Source organism: Caretta caretta, chromosome 6, assembly GCF_965140235.1.
Source record: "Caretta caretta isolate rCarCar2 chromosome 6, rCarCar1.hap1, whole genome shotgun sequence".
Taxonomy (NCBI): domain Eukaryota; kingdom Metazoa; phylum Chordata; order Testudines; family Cheloniidae; genus Caretta; species Caretta caretta.
The window spans coordinates 72,029,805-72,056,001 of NC_134211.1; the positions used below are offsets into that span (position 1 = coordinate 72,029,805).

Sequence of the window (26,197 nt, forward strand, 5' to 3'; positions counted from 1 at the left end):
CTTGGGTCAAGTGCTGTAGCTATCTTTAGAAATCTCACATTCGTACTTTCTTTGCATTTTGTGAAATCTGCAGTGAAAGTGTTCTTAAAATGAACAACATGTGCTGGGTCCTCATCTGAGACTGCTATAACATGAAATATATGGCAGAATGCAGGTAAAACAGAGCAGGGAACATACAATTCTCTCCCAAGGAGTTCAGTCACAAATGTAACTAATGCATTATTTTTTAACAAGCATGGAAGCATGTCCTCTGGAATGGTGGCAGAAGCAAGAAGGGGCATGTGAATGTTTAGCATACCTGGCACGTAAATACCTTGCAGTGCTGGCTACAAAAGTCCCATGCAAATGCCTGTTCTCATTTTCTGGTGACACTGTAAATAAGAAGAGGGCAGCGTTATCTCCTGTAAATGTAAACATACTTGTTTGTCTTAGCGACTGGTGAACAAGAAGTAGGACTGAGTGGACTTGTAGGCTCTGAAGTTTTATATTGTTTTGGTTTTGAGTGCAGTTATGTAACAAAAAAAATCTACATTTGTAAGTTTCACTTTCACAACAAGGAGATTGCACTACAGTACTTGTATGAGGTGAACTTAAAAATACTGTTTCTTTTGTTTATCATTTTTACTGTCCAAATATTTGTAATAAAAATAATAGACACTGATTTAAATTACAACATATATGAAAATGCAGAAAAACATCCAAAATATTTCATAAATTTCAATGGGTATTCTATTGTTTAACAGTGTAATTAAAACCGTGATTAATTTTTTAAATCATGATTTACTTTTTTTAGTTAATCGAGTGAGTTAACTGTGATTAATCCACAGCCTTACTATTTATGCCTCTTTCCATGGTACGTCAACATCCGTGGATGACTGCAAGGTATTACCATTGTTGTAGCAACCCCTGTCAGTTTGATGTCATTCCCTAATCTTACAAGCATACTCTCTGCTCCATTAGCCAAGTCATTAATGAAAAATAATGAATAGTACCTGACCTAGGACTGACCCCTGCAGGGCCCCGCTAGATACACCCTCCCAGTTCGATGAGGATGGTCTTTCAACCACTTGCGCACCCCACCTTATAGTAGTTTCAGCTAGACCACGTTTCCCTGCTTTGCTTATGAGCCCGTCATAGAGGACTGTGTCAAAGACCTTATCACAAGTCTTCCTGGCCCTGCAACCCCCCGGGCTAGCTGTAGCATAACAGCAGACGGAGCCTCCCTTCACCAGCCCTGCTGTGCATTGTGCGCTTCATGAGGGGCTGGGGATTTGCCCTGCCTCCCTTACTCTGGTTTACATGGAAGGCTGCACATCAGCGTCTGTCCCTGCTGCGGAGGCAGCGCGGGGGGGGGGCGCTCTTTCCGTATTGGCTGGTTGGCGTGTACGTCACTGGGGGGCGGGGCTCCTATCAGCTGTTTGGGGGATGCCAGGAAGCAAGTGTATTTTGGAAACAATGCGGCGCGGCGGCGCCTGAGGCTGCAGCTTGGGGACTCCTCGCTCTGCCCGGACTCGGCGCCCGCGCCCCTCCGGCGGTGCCCTGCCCTGCCTCCCCTGCCACAGGTGAGTGCCCGCCGGGCCGGGGGCTGCTGCCGGCCGCCTTCCCGCTGCGGGCATGGAGCGGAGCGCGCCTCAGCTCTACCGCGGAAGGTGCTCCCGGGCGGGTCAGTCAGGAGGTCCCTTTTCACCCCGTGCTCCCCGGCTCCTGCCCTATCCGGGGGGCAGAGACCCCGCACGCTCATGGCAGCGGCTCCGGAGCTGCTGCTGCTGCATGGGGGCTCAGTCCTGGCGGGGTCTGACCTAGCAGCCCGCCTCTGGTCCAGGCGGGGCTGGCTGGAAGGGGGCCGTGGATCAGGAGCCCGAGGGTGGTGGGGAGAGAGCGAGCCTGTGGCAGCTTCTCTCTCTGGTGCCTCTTGGCTGGGCTTGGGGCCGAAATCGAGCCATCCCGGTTGCAGCAGTTTGTGCCATAAGGGCCAGGAGTCAGGTAGGGACTGAGAAGGGTCGGGACCTGCACTTAAACCCATGGGGTTTGCAGTTACCCGCCTGGAGCGGGTGCCTTCCGTTCTCCCCGGTCTGGGTCCTGGAGACCCCAACCCTCATCACCTCAGCATGGAGAAATCCGCACTCTGTTGGTACCGTTTAGTTCTTCTAGTTCACTACGCTGAGTGACCTTCTTCCCCCATCCAGGAAATGGCTTCCCCTGTTGGCATCAGGGAGATATTTATATTGTCCCCAACTGAGCCTGGGTGACATCTGTTTCTCTCTGTTCTGTGAGCTCATGAACCCCAAACTGGTGAGGGGGAACCTTCTTGCCAGTTACTCTCTGACTATAAACTGTACCTCTTTCACCAGAAAAATATTTGCAGTATCCTCAGTCCTAGTCATCTTGGTATCTGATTTACTTAAAATAAATAAAACTCCTCTTCTGTTGAGTTTCCTCAACCTGATGTGATCACTTCCTTATAGTTAGATTCATGCAAGTAGCTGTTGAAAAATACTTGTGCCTCTTTGGCAGTGAGCTAATTCAGTGAATTGATCACAAAGCAATTATTCGGGCACTTGCCAAAGGCAGAGACTTTTAAAAAATGGTGATTTGCATAAATGTTAATAATCATAAAGAAACAAGTTAGTGCTAGCATTATTCCAAAGCATATTGCTTTTTGGAAACCGTTACCTCTAGTATGAAGTGCCTGTATAAGACCATGGCTCGTACATACAATGCTGAGTACACTTGTGATGCTAGAAATTATGGTAGTGTCCAATAGCCCAGATAATGTGTTTCCACTATTGAATCTCTTCTGGGGTTTAAAGTTTCTGTTTTAAACCTTGCTGGCCTCAAACATTGTATTTAAGTCCTCTGTACGGGTATAACTTTGCAGTACGTAAGCCCACAAAGGGAAGGAAATGAAGGAAAGAAATATGGTAGTCCTAAACTTAGACCAGCCAACTTTGTTTTGGGAAGCAGGCAGAGGCATGTGTTTGTTGAACCCTCCCTCTGTTTTTACTGTCTGCTTATCTTGAGAGTAGCCTCTGATACTGTAATGTATAAGAATTCCACTGTCAGTGTGCTCAGGCTTTCTCAGATAGCAGGTTTTCTTGTCTCCTCAGGAGAAAGCAGTAGGCAGATAGAAGGTATGATACTCCATGCATTTGTGCTCCCACAGTCATAAACAACCCTTGCAAACTCTGATTTGTTTGGTGCATCTCCCTTTGAGAAACTCTATTTTTGCTGTTCTTGTTTTTGAAGGAGCTAGCAAACTTTATTTTGGGGTCACGAAGAAATTAAGTGGCTTTAGGGTAGGTGATGCTCTGGACTTGTCAAATGTCTTCTTCTTTGGGCCTCAGAACAAAGCATGAGCTCATCTTGGCCCACCAGAATAGGATGTGGACTAAGATTTCTGACTGTTCTAAAGCCCCTTTTGTTAAATGTTTTGTGTACCTAGTAAACTTCCTGGCTTTGGGGTTTGTCACATTTAGCTTTTTGTACCAAATGTAGCTATAACTCGAGTTATACATTTAAATGCTATTTGCAGTTGTAACCTCTTTTTGAGAGTGGAAAACCTTATTCCTTCCCATCTCTGTATCTTCTTTAGGACAGTGGTGTCCTGAGTTCATATTTACATGGGAGGAGGTACATGTGGAGAACGGTGAGGGAAGTACTGGATAGATTGTCTTTTTATTTCCTTTAAGCGTAGGATTCCTTTTACTAGTCTGCCATTCTGTTAAGTTTTGGTCAAAACCAGAGCAAAGGAGATGTGAAGAGTTGAACTTCACTTCCTTGTTAAAAACTGGGTGGAAATCCTGGGGATGGATCTCTTAGGAGACTGTCTTCAAATAGGGTTAGATGCACAGATAACAGGAAAGGATTGCTGGATTCTTTGGCCAGGCTGCTTCTACTTATCCTGTGTTAGCAGAAGCTCTAAAAGAGTGGTTTTCATTTTCCTACCCTCTTTTGCCTGGTGTTAGGACATAATGGGGCTCAGGAATATACTTTGACGTGTATAAAAGCACTGCTTGCGATACTGACCTGACCAAACACTCACTGACTTCTGTAATTCTAGGGTGAACTAAAGGAAGGGTGTTTTGGATAGATTCTGTAGTAGTGAAGGGTACATGGGGGTAGTGGGGCTGCATGAGTTTTGGGCATTTGCTTGGTTAGGTTGTGGGGCAGGGAATGAAGTAACCAGGGGTTATGGAGTGTTTGACAGAAAGCAGTATTGACAAGACTTATGGTTTAATGGCAAGTCTCTTACTATTTGGTGTAACCTAAAGGTTCTGAAATCAGAAGGCAAATGTAAAGATTCCCAAAATGTATGTGTGTGTGGAGGGGGGTGGCTATGCAGGTTGGATTTGCTTTTTAAAACAATGTCCCTCTGTCTCACCATGACTATTCTTTTATTGGGGAGGGAGCAGTCTTTAAGACTTCCAACCATATGTGGAGCCTTTTTGGCTTGCAGAGCTGTCTCTTCAAGGGCTCCAGAACTTGACCACAAGGTCTTAATCATCAGCTTATTTCTGATCTTTTCAGGTCATGTACGCTTTGTTTTAGGAGGAAAAAGCTTGGGGAAGTAGGGAGAACTGTGTGTTCCTGGATGGAATTGGGGGTGAGGGGGTTATTCTGGACTGCACTCTGGTTGTATCTTAGCCATTTTTTCAAGTGTTCATTTGTTGCAGGAGCAATGGATCCCCCCAGCTACCTAGAAGAGGACTATTCCAGCTTGGACGGGCTGGACGATGACGTGTTTCACTCTGACTTTGGACTCACAGGTCAGCCTGGTGAGATGACCCCTCCTGGCATTTTCACACAGAACCAATCCTACAGCTGCCTGCTGGGGAGGTTTCAACTGTTCCCACTCACACACTGCTGTGGTCCAGGTATCAGGCATGCTGAGCAGCAGGACAAGGCAACCCAAACACTCAGTCCATCCTCTTCCACTCAGGATGTCATGTTGCCATGTGGAGTCACTGAAGAGCCCCAGAGACTCTTCTATGGTAAGAGCACTCCAGCATCACTAGCTTTGCAGAAGGGAAAACTGCCCCTCTAGCGCTTCCCCTCTTTCTCCCACTGGACAAGAGAGGGTTACTTATTCTGCTGCACCTGAAAGAAAGACAGCTCTCTCTGCTTCTCACCCTTGCCTACTCACTGCAGGAGCTGTCCCTTTTCTCACTGCTTCTGCCATCCGTTAAACACCAGCTCCTCTCCCCCCCCCCCCCCAACTCCATTATAAAGCAGTTGAAGTTCTTGCTAGACACCTACAGCAGCACTTAAGGCTGAGACCCTCCTGCAGGCTTCAGAGGGCGATCAAGTGCTTCCCTCGCCTCAGTGCACATTCTGCCAATTTGCCTGCAAAGAGTTAAATCTTCCCTTTCTCCAGGCTGCCCAGGTGAATCTTGTCATGTGGATGGGACTGCATGAGTGTTGTCAGTGCAGAGACAGTAAACACAGAGGTTCAAATGTTGAGAGTCTTTTGTTGGGCTCTTGGCTGAGAAAAAAGTTGTCGGATAAATAACATGAACAGACAGTTTTTCAGTGGTAAAGAGGTAATTGGCCTGAATTTCTATTAAAGCTGAATTGGCGACATGAATCATTCCTGACTTACATTTCAGGTTTTAAAAAAAAAAAAGCCATTCTCTCCCCCCACCAACAACTTTGAGTCAAATTCTGCCTTTGTATCCTCACATGTGGCACCTGTTATAAAGTGTATCCCAAGGTGAAACTTGGTCCTAAATGCTGGGCGGTTATGAGTGATGCCTGATTTGGAAGCTGCAGCAAGGATTATGCCAGGAGATTATTGATGTTTAGGAGGGACATAGGTACTGCATAGGTGTAAGACTGTCATTCCAGATAAAATCCCAACGTTGACTGAACTATAAACAAGCCTGATCCATGTGTGAGAGCTTTCCCTATCTCAGTGTGGTTTTTTTCTTTCAGGTCACTCGGTTATGGGAGGAACATAATACACTCTGCTGGATCAATGTAAATCTACTTAAAACTCTGAGTGAATGTTTTACTGAATACTTAGTATGATTAGTCATTGTTTAGGCTGCAGAAACTGGACTTTAGCCTGAGTCAGAAGTTTGCAGTTACACAGGTTTTCCTTCATGATGTGTAATGGTGAGAAGGGGAACCAGGCTTTAAGCTGGGAGACCAAGCCATTGAGCCTTCTCATCTCTAATGTCTTGCAGGGAATGCTGGGTACCGTTTACATGTCCCCCCAGTTGGCTTTGCATTGAATCCACATCTCCAAGAGGAGCCTCGGGAAGGTCAACGGGAAGCACGTGCTGAGGTTCAGATTGCAAGGAAGTTACAGTGCATTGCAGACCAGTTCCACAGGCTCCACATACAGAGGGTAGGCGCTCTTTTTGGGGGGAGAAGGGGATTTGGTTATCCAGGTATGGCATCCAGGAGCCTCTGGCTCATCTGACCCTTCACCTCCCATCTCTGTTTAGTCATTGTCCATGCTGAATACACACTTGTGCCACTTGTTGTGGCTAGAGTCTGCACCGTGAGCCAATCCTAATCGAAGTCTGTCATATTTTGGCTAATTTCCATGCCGCAAAAGGAATCTGTATGACACCATTCCGCCCTGCCTTCTAATCTCTGAGTAAGAGGGAACTAGAAGTCCCTGATCATCCAGGGTTTAGAATGGGCATGTCCAAAGTGCAGCCCAGAGCTGCCCTCCTCTTTGACATGAAGGTAGCTAACAGAGTGCACAGGCTCTAACGTGCAATACCTCATCATGATTTGAGCAGACTTCCACTAAGATCAAGGAGTGCTACATGCTGGGACTGGTAGCTGCTGATGCCTTCCTGTGGTCTTCAGAGGGCGAATGCTTCCCTCACCCCAGTGGAGTCATTTAAAGGTGGGCGCTGCTTTGGTCTTACTCAAGTTAGGTGAGGAATTTAGCTCCTGTAGAGTTGCTGGGATGGCCCTCGGTTGGGCAAAGTTTGGGTTCACTTAACTTTTGGAGATGAATGACCCAACAGCAGAATTATTAAGGGAATGTTCTAGAAAGATCAACTGAAGAAATGTGAAAGTTGGCTGTCTGGACTGTAGGATGTCATTCTGACATCAGAAATACCATATCACAAGTTATTTTTGTGCATTGTTTGTTTATTTCCCCCCCTTCTAAATAGCACTCTCTTACTAGCTGTCCCTGTCTCACTGCGTGCTTGCTTCTTACAGCAAAGGGAAGGGTAACGATCTTTGCTGTCAGGGAAGCAGTGGAACTGGTTGTAACTTGACCCTTTCCATCTGGGGAGTGTAGCTATCCGATGTCTTTGTCAGGGAAATGCATCCAAGAATGCCCCCCTCAAAAAAACAAAAACAAACCCAATAGAAAATCTTGGCCTGTTCCCTCCCCTCTCCCCCAGGCAAGAAGCGTGTGCTGCTATGGCACTGAGAGAGCCATGCGACTGACTGCAGTGCAGGACATAGGTGGGGAATGACTGAGCCAGGAGAATAGAATTGAATCGGGTGTCAGCCAAGCTTGTGGGAGAGTTAGTAAACAAAAGCATCCGCCTGCACTACCAGCTCCTGCAGCCAGCCAAGGAGGAGCTCCTGTGTCTTTGTTTGAACTGGAAGGACAGACAGTTGAAAAGGAGGGGGAGCTGTTCAACCATTTAAAAAACAAAACCAAAAACAGGTGTGAGAAATCTCAGCCAGTGGTTCTGCAGGACTTGACACTGGGATAGGTATTGACATTTAGAACTGCTCAGGGATTCTTTTCCTTGGGAGAGGGGTAGTACTGAGCCCTTGTGTTAATGTGGAGCTGTGCCTTCGACCACATAGAGTTTTAATGTCCTATCTGTGCCAATGCATTCTCTTCCCTACTGACCCTGCATGGAGGACTTCCTTTGGCTGTTGGCACAATCCATAAATAAAGTCCTGTGCTCTTCTGTGCCTGCTGTTTAAAGGGCAGTTAGTGCCTAGAGACACACGAGCTGGCTCATGATGGGCTGTGGTTTGTCCTTTGGGGCAGTGGAAGGGGCAATCTCTGAGAATAGGAAACCTGAGCTGCCATTTATCTGTAAAGCTTCTATTTTGCTGTGAAACTAACCCCAAAACTGGGCGCCCTGTTTCAACAACTCAGAGTCTTGGTCACAGCCCACGATTCCAGGGTTATAACAGGAAACATTTAGAATATCATAGCATAGTCACAACCATACCTCCTGAACACCTGGAACAAAGAATAGAGCCAGTGGGATGTTCTTCCAACAGATATGAGTGTTTGGTGGATCCTGAGCTGGCAAAATAGGTGCCAGTTGCTGCACGAGTATGTAGGAAAAACTTCCAGTACTGGAGTTATTTGTCCTTTTAGCTGTTTGGCATATTCAGGCTTTTTATGCCTTCATTTGATGCAGTGATATATTCAAATAAAATAATTGCGTCTTCATCCCCAGTATGGAGTTACTACAATGATGTGATAAGTTTCAGAGGAACAGCCGTGTTAGTCTGTATTCGCAAAAAGAAAAGGAGTACTTGTGGCACCTTAGAGACTAACCAATTTATTTGAGCATAAGCTTTCGTGAGCTATAGCTCACTTCATCGGATGCATACTGTGGAGAGTACAGAAGATCTTTTTATACACACAAACCATGAAAAAATGGGTGTTTACCACTACAAAAGGTTTTCTCTCCCCCCACCCCACTCTCCTGCTGGTAATAGCTTATCTAAAGTGATCACTCTCCTTACAATGTGTATGATAATCAAGTTGGGCCATTTCCAGCACAAATCCAGGTTTGTGCTGGATTTGAGAAAACCTGGATTTGTGCTGGAAATGGCCCAACTTGATTATAATCTGTAGCTACAGGGAGCGGGCTGGGCTCAGCTGAGCTGCTATAGAAGGCTCTGAAGTTGCTCCTGCAGGAAGCAGGACCTCCAGGGAGTGGTAGACTACAAGGGGGACACCAGGAAAACCAGTGTGGGAGTCGATGCTCTGGAATAAAGCAGGGCAAGACTTAAAGGTGCCTCATACAGTGCTAAGTTTCAGAGGAACAGAACAGAGGGTGAGAAAACCTGGATTTGTGCTGGAAATGGCCCACCTGTTGATCACTTTAGATAAGCTATTACCAGCAGGACAGTGGGGTGGGAGGAGGTATTGTTTCATATTCTCTGTGTGTATATAAAGTCTGCTGCAGTTTCCACGGTATACATCTGATGAAGTGAGCTGTAGCTCACGAAAGCTCATGCTCAAATAAATTGGTTAGTCTCTAAGGTGCCACAAGTACTCCTTTTCTTTTTGCGAATACAGACTAACACGGCTGTTCCTCTGAAACTTAGCACTGTATGAGGCACCTTTAAGTCTTGCCCTGCTTTATTCCAGAGCATCGACTCCCACACTGGTTTTCCTGGTGTCCCCCTTGTAGTCTACCACTCCCTGGAGGTCCTGCTTCCTGCAGGAGCAACTTCAGAGCCTTGTATAGCAGCTCAGCTGAGCCCAGCCCGCTCCCTGTAGCTACAGATTATAATCAAGTTGGGCCATTTCCAGCACAAATCCAGGTTTTCTCAAATCCAGCACAAACCTGGATTTGTGCTGGAAATGGCCCAACTTGATTATCATACACATTGTAAGGAGAGTGATCACTTTAGATAAGCTATTACCAGCAGGAGAGTGGGGTGGGGGGAGAGAAAACCTTTTGTAGTGGTAAACACCCATTTTTTCATGGTTTGTGTGTATAAAAAGATCTTCTGTACTCTCCACAGTATGCATCCGATGAAGTGAGCTGTAGCTCACGAAAGCTTATGCTCAAATAAATTGGTTAGTCTCTAAGGTGCCACAAGTACTCCTTTTCTTTTTACAGTGATGTGATATTATGTAGCACTTCATGGTTTTACTCTTCAAAGTGCTTTTCAAATGTGGGCTACTATAGAAAATATTTCCACATGCAGGCTCTGCTACTTAGAATTGCTATGGTCAGTCCATGGTTCTGCAGGGCCCTTTTCAAACTATGCACAAGGGACCTTTAGTTCTCTCCTCACTCTTGCATGCCCCATAGTGCCCTCCATTTGTTTAAGGCTCCATACCTTCTGGTAATCTCACCTCTTACCCCCCGCCCCCCAATGCCCCCACCATGTACCAAGAAACCAGGAGGTGGAGCTAAAACGCAACTTTCTGTGTGCAGGAGAGACACTGGAGAACTCTCTTCTGGTTTACTGGAGGTAGACTGGACATGAATGGGAAATCTGGGATGTTGCTGTGATTGGTAGGTTGCGTGCACACATATATGCTGTGCTGCTCGTGTGTGAGCACCTAAGTCACTTAAACCTGAGTTTTACTTGCTGCGATAACTCAGTGGAACACTTTAGCAATTTCCCACTGAAAAGGCACTTACTGAACAGGCTGCAATTTTGTGGGGTCCAGTTTTATTCTATCCCTCCCTCATCCCTTAAATCCAACATTGGCTACTGTGGACAACTGTAAGATCATGTCACAGAAGGTAAAATTGTCTCTTTAGGAGTAAAGACCTAGTAGCCCAGGACAGTTCTGGGCTTTATTCCAAGTGGAGCCACTGACTAGCTACATGTCCTCAGACAAGTTTCTTGACCTCTTTGTGCTCCAATCAAGTCAGCTGGAAGACTGGGTTAAAAAAAGCAGCACCTCAATGAGAACCAGATGTTGAATCAGAGCTGAGCTATCTGGGTAAATAAGTACATTACAACCAACAACAAAGCCCCCTTCAAACACATCGGAAATCCCACCGTTGATTTAGGTGTGCTGACCATGTTCAGAAAACAATGGGACCTAGCAATAGAAATTTATTGCTACCCTATTTGGAAATTCCCCATGTATGTTAACAAATTGTCTTGATCTAATTGTGAGGAAGAAAACTGTGATTGGCCTGAGCATTGGCCCTGTGTATGAAACGTTTAGGACTAGATCCATACTGGTTGTGGGCAGGTCTCTGGAAATGAGCCCATTGCAGTAAAATTAAAAACAGCAAAATAAATTCTTCCTCCTGAAAACTTTCCACTTGAAAGTGAAACTTGTCATGTTTCACATATGTTTTTTCTTATACAAATTCATCATCTGAAGCCTTTCTTGAAACATTTTGGATTATCCATCCATTAGGGAGTCTGTGGTCTAAGACCCTCCAGTATAGGCTGTAGGCACAGGACATTGTCCAAGATTTATCCATCCCTTTCTGCATCACAGTTGCTCACGTGTCTAGTGATTTTTTTTTTTAAATTTTTTTACTAAACATTTTTCATCAAAAATCCTGATATGTCAAAACTGAAACTGTTCTGGATCATTTTCAACAAATTTCCAATTTGGGGGATTTTTTTTTCAAAAGTTACCAAATTGTCAAAACATTCTACTTTAACACTTTCAAAATGAAAAGGTTAATTTTTGGTTCAAAACTGCTATAAATATAATATAAAATATTTTTAGAAATATAATATATAGAAAAAAGCTTGAAATTAAATTTTTTTTAATGTTATCAAAATCCTTCAACATATTTTGATCTTTTTTTTTTTTTTTTTTGGAGGGGTGGGGGTTTGTTTTTGTTTTGCAAACATTGGAGACTTTGACTTTGTCTTGATTTGGGATGGGGGAAATTCTAGACCTCTCAAAATTCTCTTAGGATAGGGAAACTGTTTCCTGCTCTGTTCTAATTGCCAATGAAGCAGTGAGTAGAGGGTAAGAAAAGGCCTCGCTATGGGAAAATTGAGAGTTCTACATAAGTAACTGCAACAAAGGTTTAGCTTGGGATAAAAAGGGCCTAAGGGGGTGTCCTGGGGAACTCTGGAATAGCAATGGGATTGCAGCCTAATTATATGGTGCTTCCCCCACAGTAAAATGAAATAATAGTGCAGGACACCTCAAATGATGTGGGATGAATTTCAGAAAGTGGAGGAAGTAACCAGGGGACAGCCATTTTAGAGTTGATTCTAGCCAGCTGGGAGGAATTGGTTGCAAATCTGAAGCAGGAAGGCAGTTTGAGTAACGTGATCATGAATTTATAGATTTCATGATTCTAAACAAAGACAGGAGTGAGAGCTGCAGAATTAGGACAAAGGACTTGAAAAAAGCAGACTTAAATGAACTTGGAGAACTGTTAAGTAAAGTCCCATGGAAAGAAAATCTAAGGGATAAAAGAGTTCTGGAGAGCTGGCAGTTTCTCAAGGAGACCATATTAAATGCACAGCTGCCAACTATTCTGATGTAAAGGAAAGATAGGAAGAAGAGAGAAAGGCCAACATGGCTCCATCAGGAGATCTTTAATTTTCCAAAAAGTGAAATCACGGAAGAATTGCTAGGGAGGAGTACAAAAGAATAGCACATGCATGTAGAGACAAAATCAGAGAGACCAAGGCACAAAATGAGTTACACCTAGCAAGGGACATTAAATAACCTCTTCCTTGTTGCCTTTAAATACATTAGGAGAAAGAAAAAGATGAAGGAAAGAGTAGGTCCTCTACTTAGTGAAGAAGGAAAATTGTTAATTGATGACATCAGGAAGGCTGAGATGTTTAATATCTATTTTGCCTCAATCTTTACTAAAAAGGTTAATGGTGACCAGATACTCAATACAATATAAACAACAAGGGGGAAGGAATGCAAACCGAAATAGGGATAACAGGTTAATTAAGTTAATGTATTGAAGTTGGAAGACCCTGATTAAATTCACCATAGGATACTTAAGGAAATAGCTGAAACAATCTCAGAACACTAGCTATTATCTTTGGGAATTCATGGAGGATGGGTGGGGTCCCAGAGGACTGGAGAAGGAAAAACATAGTACCTGTCTTTTAAATAGAAGACCAAAGGGGACCTGGGGATTTATAGAGCAGTCAGCCTAATTTGATACCTTGAAAGATATTGGGACGAATTATTAAATGATCAACTTCTAAGCACCTGGAGGATAAGACATTTTTACAGAATAGCCAACAGAGATTTGGCAAGAACAAATCATCCTAAACCAACCTAATTTCTTTCTTTGACTGAGTTACTGGCCTAGTAGATGGAGGGAGCAATAGACATAAATCTTGATTTTTTGTAAGGCTTTTGACACAGTAATACATGACATTCTCATAAGCAAACTAGGGAAATGCAGTCTAGATTAAATTACTATAAAGTGGGTGTATAACTGGTTGATAGACCATACTCCGAGTAGTTATCAATAGTTTGCTGTCAGACTGGAATGGCATATCTAGTAGGATTCTGCAAGGGTCAGTCCTGAGTCTGGGACTAGAAAATGTTTTCATTAATGACTTGGATAATGGAGCAGAGAGTGTGCTTATAAAATGTGCAGATGACACAAAGCTGATTGCGTACACTTTGGAAGATAGGATTAATATTCGAAATGACCTTAACAAATGAGGGAATTGGTCTTAAATCGACTGGTTAGGTGGTAGTATTGCTGAAAAGGATCTGAGGGTTATAGTGGATAAACTGAATACGAGTCAACAATCTGATGCAGTTGTGAAAAAGGCTAATATTCTGGGGTGTGTTAGCAGTGTCATATGTAGGACACCGGCAGTAAATCTGCTTTACTCAGCACTGGTGAGGCCTATGCTGGAGAATTGTGTCCAGTTCTGGGTGCCACACTTCAGGAAAGATGTGGAAAAACTGGAGAAATTCCAGAGGAGAGCAAAAAAAATCAGAAAAGGTTTAGAGAGCCTGACCCAGGAGGAAAGGCTTAAAAAAAAAAAATAAAAAAAAACCAACCGGGCATATTTAGTCTTGAGAAAAGAAGACTGAGCAGGGACTTGATAACATATTTGGAGACTTAAGGACTGTTACATAGAGGATGTGCTCAATTGTTTTCCATGTCTGCTGAAGTAGCACAAGGAAAAATGAGTTTAATCTGCTGCAAGGGAGATTTAGATTACATATTAGGAAAAACTGTCTAACTACAAGGGTAGTTAAGCTCTGGAACAGGTTTCCAAGGGAAGTTGTAGAATCCCCTTCACTGGAGCTTTTTAAGAACAGGTTGGACAAACACCTCTCAGGGATGGTCTAGAAGATTTGCTTGGTCCTGCCTCAGTGCAAGAGGCTGAAGTTGATGACCTCTCAGGGTCCCTTCCAGCCCTACATTTCTGTGATTCTATAAACAGTGCAGGACACCTCAAATGATGTGGGATGAATTGTACTCACATTGCCTACAGCCTTGTTTTGTGATAAATAACTTACAATTTTTTTTGTGCTACCATAGGACCCCAAGGCACTCTATAAACTGAAGTGCATCCCTTTAAGAGTCATTGGGGACAATGGTCACCAGTAACTCAGCGCTTTTCAGTCATTACCACACCGTGGCATCTGAGATACTGCAGCTATTTCTTACTCTAAAAGTAGTAATATCTCATTTTACAAAGGGGGATACAAAGGTAGTGACTTGCCCAAGGTGGCAGAATGACGGAGCAGACCACTGAATAGGACCCAAGAGCTCTGGTTCCAGTCCCTTGCTCTGACTGCTAGATCTCACTGAGATCTCTCTAGGGATGGGGGTGATGTTTGGGTTGATTATTAATTGAGGAAGAAAGCAGGGGGTGTATGTGTACAAGCACATTTGTATGTCAATTAAACTCTCTAGTGAAGAGACAAAGTGAGAAACGCAAACTAAATTCCTCCTTGCTCCTGAAGAATATCCTATTAACTCTTTATGATCTTTTAGTAACTATTCTTGTCACTGGCAAAGGGAACTTGGTTTATTTACAAACAAACATTTTCTTTACTCTGCTGTATGCTGTCCCTTTAAAGCAGCAGAGCTGCTTTTATTCACCCTGATTAGGCTATGTGATGTAATGCAACCCCGTGATGAAAGGGAGCTGCACCTCTGGCAGCACAATGAAAAGTCTCCGGAGCCGACAGCTTCCCCTTGCAGGAGGGCTTGCAACTTCCAGGTTCAGAGAGAGTATGCGTGAGAGATGGGTCAGTTCAGCAGTGTTTGCTCTGCAGCCAGCTCTGTTTACATCACTCTCTATATTTAGCCTCTGAGTCATCAGAACTGCTGACAAGAAGCTGAACTACCCACAGGCTCCAGTTCTGCACCTGATTGCTTGTCTTTGTGCGTTTCCAGTGGAGTGGGGGCGTGTTGCTCTGTTCAAAGTTCCATTTCAGTCTCTTTGGGTATTTTCTTGCAGTAGATCTGAAAGGTTTACTTTTACCTCCTCTTCTACTTAATGTCAATATCTAGAAATAGGGAGACTAGTCCTGCCCCCTCTACCCACTGTCTTCATCAGATACAGAAACTCCTTTGTAACTTCACCCTTTGTGAGGAAAGGATCTGTATAAAACAAAAGTCAGGCGAACCCTGATGCATATGCAGTAGAATGGATTATGAACAAGGTAAACCTAGAAAACAGGACTCTAGTAGCTAATCTTTAAGGTCTGGGTTAAGCCATAGTTCTCCTGACAACCAGCACCATGTCTCCAAATGGGAGGTTTAGTTTGTTTCACCCCAAATCAAATCAGTTTTATTCCAACCTTTTAGTAAGTTTAGTACTAAGTAAATTAGAAAATCTGCCTCCACTTTGACTGAAATTCTCCATGTGGGAGTACTCTGCTGATGTGGAGAGCAAAGGCATATTGGGCAGGCAGCACCCCACATGCTAGATTGGGACACTTTTTCAGAGAAGAGAAATTTTCCCACATCTCCTAGGGTTCAGTTTAGGGAGGATGCGGTGGGAGTGTCAGTCCTTAGCTGACACTTCTTGTCAGGGAAGGAACTTAGGGAGGGTTTTGGCATTTTGGACCCCTGCAACGGATTTAGAGTAACTTGTAAAGGAATCCTGTCCCAATCTGTATAGATGGTGGCTATGACTTAGGGTCTCGAGGGCTATGGGCATAAAGCAGCAGCAGATGGAAAGATCCCATGAGTCTTGAAGAGCCTTTATTCTCCCTCCACCCTGAATAGAAAACACAACTAAATAACCTTGCCAGGTTGCATAGGATAGGAAGCCCTGGGGCCTGGGAAAGTACTGGCCAGCAGTTGCCCTTTCCAAGTTGAAAGTCAGTCAGTTGTTGCCATGGTTTTTGTCTGCTTCCACTTCCTGTAGGCTCAGCTCAAAGAGGAAGGCACAAGTAAATGGTGGTGGTTGTTTTGAGTTAAAAAAAGTCAAGAAATGATTAACCTGCCAAACCTTCCCCCAAGCTGGAGAACCTGTCTTTTTAATAAAGGTAGTTACTTGCCACTCCTGGCATCCCCTTTGTGGTGAGCGTTGGTGTTATTCCTTCCACTGCTCCTGCAGTTGGGCGTCTCTTCAACTTGTTTCCATGTGTCTCCTCCATCCCTGCATTTTGAACCCCCAAATGTTTAGTGGCTTTCTCTCTGTATGTTAACTGGCTTCTGATTTGTGCATAATAAGAACCAGACAGTGCTTGTGACTACTTCTCCCTCTTCCACAAATTTAATTTCTGCATGATGGTGCCATGGTGTCCATTATAGGAAGGATCTATCTTGCCTTCCTTTCAGAAATGCTGCATTAATTTAGATGGAGTAAGTGGCCCAAATGTGTTAACATGACAGTCCCTGTCCAACGTTAAACAGTGTTTAACAAGGTTTAGGGCTTGGTACACAGAGACCTCAGCCTGCTTAGTACCATGGCAAACATGCCATTAAAAATCTTTTTTAACCTTTTATTAAAGATAAAGAAAAGAAGGGAAAACAGTTGAAGCATTTGAAATTAAATAAGGCTTTATTTTAACACCCTCCCTTTTTTCCCCAGCCCTGTTAACTGGAGAGAGTTTTTAGAAAGAAAAACTGTCAGATAGTCTTAGATCAAAGAGACAAGGAGTACTTGTGGCACCTTAGAGACTAACCAATTTAAGTTAGTCTCTAAGGTGCCACAAGTACTCCTTTTCTTTTTGCGAATACAGACTAACGGCTGCTCCTCTGAAACCTGTCTTAGATCAGTGGTTCTCAACATTTTTTCGTTTGCGGATGCCTTTGGAAATTTTGAATGGAGGTGTGGACCCCTTTGGAAACTTATTGTCTGTATGTATAGTTGAATTCTGTTGTTACTTTTCAGTCTGTCTTTTGCGGACCACTAAGACATAATCCGCAGACCCCCAGCAGTTGGGGGACCACAGGTTGAGAACCACTGTTTTAGATGGTATCTAAGATGGTAATAACTGTCCTTGTGGGGGGGGGGGGGGAAGAGAAGTAGTGAGTTGAGATAGCAGCAATTACAACAGCTCCAGCCTGCGGCTAGAGTCCAATCCTGGTGTATCCCAGGTGGTGGTTGGGATTCAGCTGGAGCTGGTAGAGGTGGTGATGTCATCTGGGTTCCTCCCTGGCTTGGTCTGGTCAGGACATTTCTCAGGATCTGGGTGACAAAGGCCTGGGTGTGGTGGGAGTGGCAGCAATGTTGATGAAGCTCACTCTGGTAGCCTTCATCTGTTCTTCCTTATTTTTCCCCACAAAGTGTCTTTCTTTAAGGAACCAAAAAGGGAGTGATGGGTGAAATAGCCCATCCTCTCATTATTTTGTCCACCAGTTAGGCTTAATATCTGACATGCCAATTTTGGCTTATTAATTTCTGGACCCATTTTCTTGTTTCCCAAGGGTGATTTTAACACAATCCTTGAGTTACATTAGAATCATAGAATATCAGGGTTGGAAGGGACCTCAGGAGGTCATCTAGTCCAACCCCCTGCTCAAAGCAGGACCAATCCCCAATTAAATCATCCCAGCCAGCCCTTTTGGTTTAGATTGTCTTCCTCTCTTTTTCATACTGTGACGTGTTGGATCACAGAAACCCCCTTGGGGCTGCCAACTGATGTGTCAAGACTACTACTGCCCCTGTTTTCCCTGCCAGCTTGAGACTGCAGCACCCTGTCTTGCTGAGCCAGACACACCAGTCTGCTCCAACACAGACCCAGGGTCTGAACCACGTGCCCCAAAGCTGCAGAATAACTGAAAGCAACTTAGGAAGTGTTCCTGTCTGACACTCAGATGCCCAACTCCCAATGGGGTCCAAACCCCAAATAAATTCATTTTGCCCTGTATAAAGCTTATACAGGGTAAACTCCTAAATTGTTTGCCCTCTAGAACACTGATAGATGCACAGCTGTTTGCCCCCCCCCCCAGGTATTAATACATACTCTGGGTTAATTAATAAGTAAAAAGTGATTTTTATCAAATACAGAAAGTAGGATTTAAGTGGTTCCAGGTAGTAACAGATGGAACAAAATAAATTACCAAGCAAAATAAAATAAAACACGCAAGTCTAAGTCTAGTACAGTAATAAAACTGAATACAGATCAGATCTCACCCTCAGAGATGTTTCTTTCACAGACTGGACACCTTCCTAGTCTGGGCACAATCCTTTCCCCTGGTACAGCCCTTGTTCCAGCTCAGGTGGGAGCTAGGGGATTTCTCATGATGGCCACTCCCTTTGTTCTCTTCCACCCACTTATATATCTTTTGCATAAGGTGGGAATCCTTTGTCCCTCTGGGTTCCCACCCCTCCTTCTCAATGGAAAAGCACCAGGTTAAAGATGGATTCCAGTTCAGGTGACATGATCACATGTCACTGTAAGACTTCATTATCCACTTGCCAGCCCACAGGTATACAGGAAGACTTACAAGTAAAACAGAGCCATCTGCAGGTAATTATCCTGGTTAATGGGAGCCATTAAGATTCCAAACTACCATTAATGGCCCACACTTTGCATAATTACAATAGGCCCTCAATTATATTTCATATTTCTAATTTTAGATACAAAAATGATACATTTATACAAATAGGATGACCACACTCAGCAGATTATAAGCTTTGTAATGATACCTTACAAGAGACCTTCTGCATGAAACATATTCCAGTTACATTATATTCATACTCATTAGCATATTTTTATAAAATCATATAGAGTGCAATGTCACACATACCTTTTCCCATCAATGTTTTTTATTATAGGTTATTGTGACATCTTATGAACTGTCACATACTTGTTACAGTTGAGCTCATAATTAGAGTAAATTTGCAGGCAGTAAAAATTACAGTAAATTTGCAATTATCACAACACAATCCTATTCTGAGTGTGGCAGCAAGAGAATGGAGCTCCTTCTAAATCAGTCAATTTTCTCTCTCTCCCACTATTTTTACTTTTTCGCAGGTGTATTATTCCCTAGTCATTAGGAGCTCACGAGGTTGTAGTGTGACTTCCTTTGTCCCCTCCCGTCATTTCCTTTTCTAGCTGGTTTCAGAGTAGCAGCAGTGTTAGTCTGTATCCGCAGAAAGAACAGGAGGACTTGTGGCACCTTAGAGACTAACCAATTTATTAGAGCCTAAGCTTGCGTGCGCGTGCGCGCTCTCTCTATAGATAGATAGATATATAAATAAAATACAAACACACAGATAAGTTGTAAGTTACTATACAAACTGTGAGAGGCTAACTAGTTAATTAGTACTTTTGTAGATTATCACTACAAAAGTTTTTTTTCTCCTGCTGATGATAGCTCATCTTAACTAATTAGCCTCTTACAGTTTGTATGGTAACTTCCAACTTATCTGTGTCTGTCTGTTCCATTCTGTGCATCCAATGAAGTGGGCTGTAGCTCACGAAAGCTTATGCTCTAATAAATTTGTTAGGCTCTAAAGTGCCACAAGTACTCCTGTTCTTTTTTCAGCTGGGACATCATCCATGATTTCTGTTGCCTTGGGGAATGTGACTTCCCAGTCTTACTAAACTCAAATCTGTTTTGGGGTAGCACAAATGTGCCTCTAGCCACCTGGAACTAAATGTAGCTTTCAACAGTGAGTCAACAACTGCTCCTCGGTTGCAAGTGTTTTTTGCTTCTTTGCAAGAAGTAGCAACTTTTTGCCAAGATTTGTATTGGCCATTAAAAAGGGACGGTCTAATACTCCTAGACACACATCCACTGATGTTCCTGTTTACCAGTGTTGCCACTTACTACCAAATCTTTGTCCCACTGACTTCAACAAAAGTCTTTGTCCCACTGACTTTGGCCACTGACTCTGGTGGGAACAGAATTTGGTCCTTGAAGAACCACTTGGGGTAAGAACTATGAAGCAAAGCAGAGAGCGACTGACACCCATACTGTGAACAAAGGTACATGGTCTTCTACAAAAGGTACCACCAATGGTACTTTCTCTAAAGAAATGTATGTGTGAGACAGTTTGTTTTGTAAGGAAGGAATCCACAGCTGCTTCTCCAGCATGGGGAAAAAAAAAACAACCTCTTCATCTACCAATCAGCTGCTACCTGTGATTCTAAGAGCCACATCCAAAGTGACGCATTTTGTCTTTAACTGTGTATCACATCCCCTGAAATCATCTTGAGCCACAGACTTGTATCCAAGGGCAGAATATGAATAAAAGTGCTTTGACACAAGAACTGGGATGCCGATTGGTTGGTTGACAGATGTTTTTATATATGAGACATATCACTTATTGTGCACACTGTGCAACACCCAGTAGGATATTGATTATCGAAAACATCTGTTGCCAATTCTTGTCCCTATTCCATTTTTGGCACACTTCCTCCCTCCCATCATGGCTATTATGTTCTTTATTAACTTGTTTATGTAAAGGCATCCTGGCTGATATGAGCATGGTTCTGGGAATGGAATTTAGGTTTGTTAGCTGACTGTTGCTATATAGCACACATTTCTCGTAAAATTACCTTTCTTGTGACTTACTGAAACATCCATGATAACAGCTTGGACAGAGAGTCTCATAAGGATATCCTCCTTAAAAGGCTGCAGCTACAACAGGAAGCTGTTTCATCTGCCTCAAACTTTGTGTGTCACTTGCTGACTTACTCTAGTGTATAACTCTCGTCTGCTTTAGTCACAGGCTAGTTCCCTTCTAGAGTCATTAACAGTTTATATTTCCCTAATATTTTCTCCCAGAGTAAGGTTACGAAATGAATTACTTTTGGCAGGGATATTGTGGGCTAGAATCAGACTTGGGAAGAATATAAATCCTGCACCACGAGGTAGTGATGGGTAAATCTCAAGGCTGTGTGACTGAGAAATCCAACTGGAAATCTCATGAACCGGCTCTCCTGATATTTCTGGTCCTTTCTGGCAGGCAAGCAGTACCTTGGAAAAAATCCTCTCTTGTGATATTTGAGTATTTTGCTCCCAGTTCTGGCAGAGGCATGTTACTTGAATTTGAAAAGTTACTTGAACTTACTGAAACTTCCAAGAAGGTCCTATTCAGGTTTGGGTAAGTTCTTTTTCTGAACTGGCTTTTCCATCCTTACTGCTGAGATCATCTGCTATCTTCCCTCCATGTCTCTTGTCTCACATTTAAATTGATACCGTTGATTTTTATCTGACATTCATCCTGTCACTGAGGAAGTGATGCTCTTGAATCTGACTAAATTGGAAAATATAAAAAGACAGTGAGGTCTAGAGCACGGGGACTCTAAAGACCTGGGTTCTATGCCTAGCTCTGCTGCTGGCGTGCTGGGTGACCTTGGGCAAGTCATTTCACCTCTCTGTGCCTTAATTTCCCCATGTGTGAATTGGGAATAATGATACCAACTTCTTTGTAACACACTGAGATCTGCTGATGAAAAGCTTGGTGGCGTTATTTATTTTATTAGAGGGAGAAGGTGAAGAGCAAAATAAGGGAAGAGGGGGAGTGCAAATACTAAGTATGTGCCCTTCTTTTGCTGCTTTGACATAAAAAAAGGCTTGAGAGTTTTTTGTTAATAATTTAATACAGGGTTTTTTTGCACATTACCTACTCTGATTTTTTCCCCCACCTTTGTTTTGCACTAAGATGGCGTTTTCCTAGTGTTTAACTCAAATGGGTATCAATGAAAACAAACACAGAACAGAATATGGATAAAATAACTTCCTTGCTCAATCAGGTTTCACTTCTTTAGTTCTTGTGATGTCAGATTCTACTAGCTCTCCAGCTGTCCAGTGAGTCTTCCAAGGTAAAAAAGGCCTGAATTTCTGATGTATAAAAAGTAAGTAGGAAAAGCCATTTTTTGGTGGGAGGAAATAATTTCAGATTTCCTTTGCCCATCATAATAAAGCACAAACACATAATTTTTTTTCTTCTGAAGTTTGCCTATTGAGCTGTGGGAAAGTGAGAAGATAAACATTTAGAAACATAATACATTGCATAAGAAACTCGAGCAAAACTCAAGGCAACCTCCTACCTGAAATAGGGCAGCAGTGTATGGGACTTGGTTTCATATGTACGCTAACCATTTGTGCCCATGTAAATGTATAGCAGTATAAATTGCATGCACTTTAAACTAGTGCACCTCTTGCCCCAAACTAAGCACTTTGACAAATGTCACTTGAGCAGAAGGGAAAGGAGTGCCACCAGTTAAACTGCTCTATGTTCCAAATTTATTTTTGAGACAACTTAAGGCTATCTCTTAAATTTCTCTCCAGATTTCTTAAAGACCAGCCTATTTGTTTGGTCACAAATACAACGAAGTAATAAATCTTGATGAACATATGAAATCTGCCTGCATTTCCTTTGGAGCATCTTTAGTATTTGCACCAGCTCTTTCCCATAGTTTGCTAAGTGGTGGAGATGGGGAAAATCTATTGCACCTTCATATATACTACAGTATGCTTACGGCAGGCTACTCTGAAGACCTTATTTATAATGCATTTGGGTTGGTGGTCTCAAATGAGTTGGTGAAAACATGTTTTCTGGATATGCTGTCAGGAGTCTTGGTTGCACATGCGTGTCAGAATAGGTTCTGAAATGTGGCTTGGGGTAGGGGAAGGAAGAGAGAGATCTCCAAAGTTTCTGACAAAAAGGAATGTAGGGTTGGTTATAAGAATAAAGGGAAACCAAAAGCATCTGCCTCCTTAAGAACATTTTAGGGGTTCATTATGACATTAACCCAACACTAGAAGATAGTATTGTCAAGAGTTGCATGGTGGGAATGTTCTCACCTATGAATGTAACCACACTCTGGGGCAGGTTGCTTGTGGATTTTAAGCCTGGGGCTGTTTGGAACAAATGATGCCAGTCTCCCGAATGGCTGTCGTGGGCCATGTTCTGAACAGAAAGACATTGGCACATTGTAATTAGAACAGTGTAAACCCTCCTAAATCTGGGGACACATTTAAGTCTTGTGGAGAAGAATAAAATATTGAACGAACTGCTGCTGGGTTAGGGAATCCAGCGCATATACTTTCCAAGGCCTAATTTGAGTGCATTTGAGGTTCACGTTGCACCTTTTCTGCAGTTCTAGTCTCCGGAAAGCATGAGCACAATATAAAGAGTTTATTGGAATGTTTTGGATATTTCTCTTGAAACAATTCTAGTATGCAAACTACAGCTAAGGTGTTCTCTCTTTTTCTAGCTCATGCTTATGTGAATTTGCCCTGTTGGACTAATTAAAGTTGAAACACCTTGTTCATATAGAGTGCTTCAGTACTCTGTAATGCTCTCATATGCTAAGGTGAAGTTGCTGTAAACCAGCTTTCTATTCCTTGTCTGCTTGGAATTTTTTTTTTTAAATGGTCACTAGCTTGGCTTAACAAATAGGTAATTCTGGATGAGAAAACAAGAACTGGCCTTTTAATTGAAGGTTGGTTAGGGATGTGAAATAGTATCCCAGATTGTGCAGTGTAAAGAGAAACCCACCTGTTTGTATGAGATGCCATTAAAGAACAAGGGGGGGGGGGTATAATGGAGAATACTTTCAGAGAGGTGATTACATATAACAAAAGAGGGGACAGCATTCCTTCCCAAAAGCAGCATTATGAGGTCTGATGTCCCCTGAAACTTAACTTTCAAACTTCATTGCTTGACAGTGGGACCTGAAATAACCTCTTGCTTTTTTCTTTCTTTGTTTCTTTTTCTCTTTTCTCTTTTCTTTTTTCTTTTTTTTTTTGGGTAAGTATGTTCTTGCTTAAGGTTTAATTGGCTCCAGTCGGTAGGAAAGGGCTCCAAGGCTGATTATTTATGGCTTACTGTCAAAAGTAGCTATAAAAAGGGCAGTATTATCTTGGAGATGCTGGGAAGGAAAATGTGATGGGGGGGAGGGAGTGGGGGAGTGTGTGCGCGCACGAGTGTTTTCTTGTACTGGATGAAATCAGAGTTTTGCTGCCTCAGCAGTGTGGTTTAAATTGAAGATTAACCCTTTGACCTTCACGGTGTCAAATCACTTACAGATGGATCACCAGTTACTTTTTTTTTTCCACTTTTGGGGTGAAGAAGGGGGGTAACTTTTTTTTAAGAAAGTTGTTTGTTCATGCAGCTGGGCCTTTTGAGAGGCTCAGAAGCCCATCTGATTAAAAACAGCACTTGGCTAAACTCTGCAAAATCCTGCAAGCAAAAAAAGGTTTAATCCTCTTGTGCACAATGCATAAGGGTCTGCTCTTTTTTTTTTTTTTTTAAATTCTAATGTTAGAGCTATAATTATTTCTGGAGAACTTATCATTCTCCCCACCCCCTACCTCTTTTCCCCTCCTTTCCCCCCCCCTTGTCGTGCTGATGGGATTAAAGTGTCTGCTCTTGAAAAGTAACTGAGTTTTTATTGGAAAAGATAAGTGGTATGTTGCAATTGTAAAATATAAATAACCTTGTTTCAATCATTCTCCTTTACAGCATCAGCAGAACAGAAATCAAGTGTGGTGGCAGATCCTTCTCTTCCTACATAACTTGGCCTTAAATGTGGAGGCGAACAGGAACCACGTAGGTCAGAGGTGAGACTCCTCCACCTGTTCCAGGTCACATCCAGCCTGCAGGGAGCACTGAACAAACACTGGTCTGGGGGAGAGAGACATGCACACCGCGGGCCGGATGTGAGGACCTTGTCAAACTCTTACTCATCTTCTCAAGCTTTTTTTTTTTTTCCCTCCCCCCCCAGGGACTCTTCTTTACTGCTTCGTGCCTGATGAGGCTGGGAGCGCTTGTCCAACACTGTTGAAGGAAAGTCTTAGAACTTAGATGTGTTTGGTAAAGCTTGCTGCTGATTCCCCAAATCAGTAACCTCTATGCAAGTGAGGCAGGTAGTAGACAAACAGGTTCCTCTGCTCTGTTTTTGTTTTTTAATTGATAGAATGCAGCATTTTGTAATTTTGGCTGCTAGTTAATGATGGTGTCTGGGACTGATGGCTCTAAATGTACTTTGGGCTACTTCCGGATTAGAGACTCTTGACTCCTCTATGGGATAACTTTGAAAAAAGTTCTTTTTAGAAACAATTACACTTAAGTAGTTTATGTACAGCAGCAGGTGGGTCACTGTTTGTTTATTTCCCTGAATTTTATTACCAGGGAGATATGTAAAAATCTAGCTTTGTTTAATGACTTAATTGGCCCAACTTGGGCCATTCTTCACATGAAGTCGCTCTTTGTCATTGCCACTAATAGATGGAATTGTTTCTGTTAGAGTCCAGAATCTTTCAGAAGATGATGGTGACTCTTCAGTATCTTTGTGCAAAGGGCTGTTTGGTCCTGTACACTATATACTGTCCCCATAAACCAGGATAGAGCTGTTAAAGATGGAATATAATCTAAGCATCATTCTTCTGGAATTGTTAATCTGTATATTTTTGTTAGTGCTCTGGTGGATTTTTCCCCCCTCCCTATCATATGCGCTGTTAAGAAGATTCAGATCCCAAGCATCTGATACGTTTGCTTCATGATTTGACTAGGAGATTAGTTAGTAATTACTTTGAACCCCTACACTGCAGGTTTGTACAAGTGATCGGTCTATTCTAATGAGTAATACTGGAAGTGATATTCGTGTACACTGACAACAGAAATACTACTTGGAGTGATAGTTCATTGTCATTGACTTGTGACTGTCTGGTGTTTTTAAATCTGTTTGGGTGCCACTCTTGGAACAGGGATGGGGAACTACCTACCCCAAAAATTTGGGTTTCGTTTGTTTATGAAGTGTGAAATACTAAGGGAAAAGAATATAGACTCTGCTTTCCACAGACTGTTTCCATACTTGCCCAGAGCTAATTCTAAATCACAAATTATAAAACTAACACTAGGAAAAATCTTTCTGGACAGTTGCCCTTCAGTCCTGCTACAGCTGTCAACACAGAGGGGTTCTGGAGCTCCTGGTCTGCTTTGAAGCCTAATGAACAGTAAAGAATCACTGTATTGGAAGAGTTTTCTTGCACATTCTCCTTCCCCTCCACTTCCCCTCCCCCCCCGCCTTTATTTTTTCTTGCCCTTCAAGTCTGTTTCCATCTCGGACATTTGTAATGACCCAGTTCCCATGTACCCTCAGTAACCCCATTAAAGTGCCTGGTAATGACTTGTAGCACATATTTGTATT

General features: G+C 42.9%; 1 protein-coding gene across 3 annotated transcripts in view; it reads left to right on the forward strand.

Moving 5' to 3' along the window:
* Nucleotides 1-1,411: 1,411 nt before the first annotated feature.
* The window catches only part of BMF (Bcl2 modifying factor), a 34,939-nt gene continuing 10,153 nt past the window's right edge, over nt 1,412-26,197 (forward strand). For 2 of the 3 annotated variants that reach the window (XM_075129710.1, XM_075129711.1), the window contains exons 1-4: nt 1,412-1,562; nt 4,674-4,991; nt 6,186-6,349; nt 24,511-24,608. In XM_075129710.1, the coding sequence (XP_074985811.1) occupies nt 4,679-4,991; nt 6,186-6,349; nt 24,511-24,608 (575 nt within the window). In that variant the 5' untranslated portion in view covers nt 1,412-1,562; nt 4,674-4,678. Of the gene's footprint in view, nt 1,563-3,592; nt 3,647-4,673; nt 4,992-6,185; nt 6,350-24,510; nt 24,609-26,197 lie in introns of all 3 variants that reach the window. The other variant, XM_075129712.1, reaches the window with a different exon arrangement.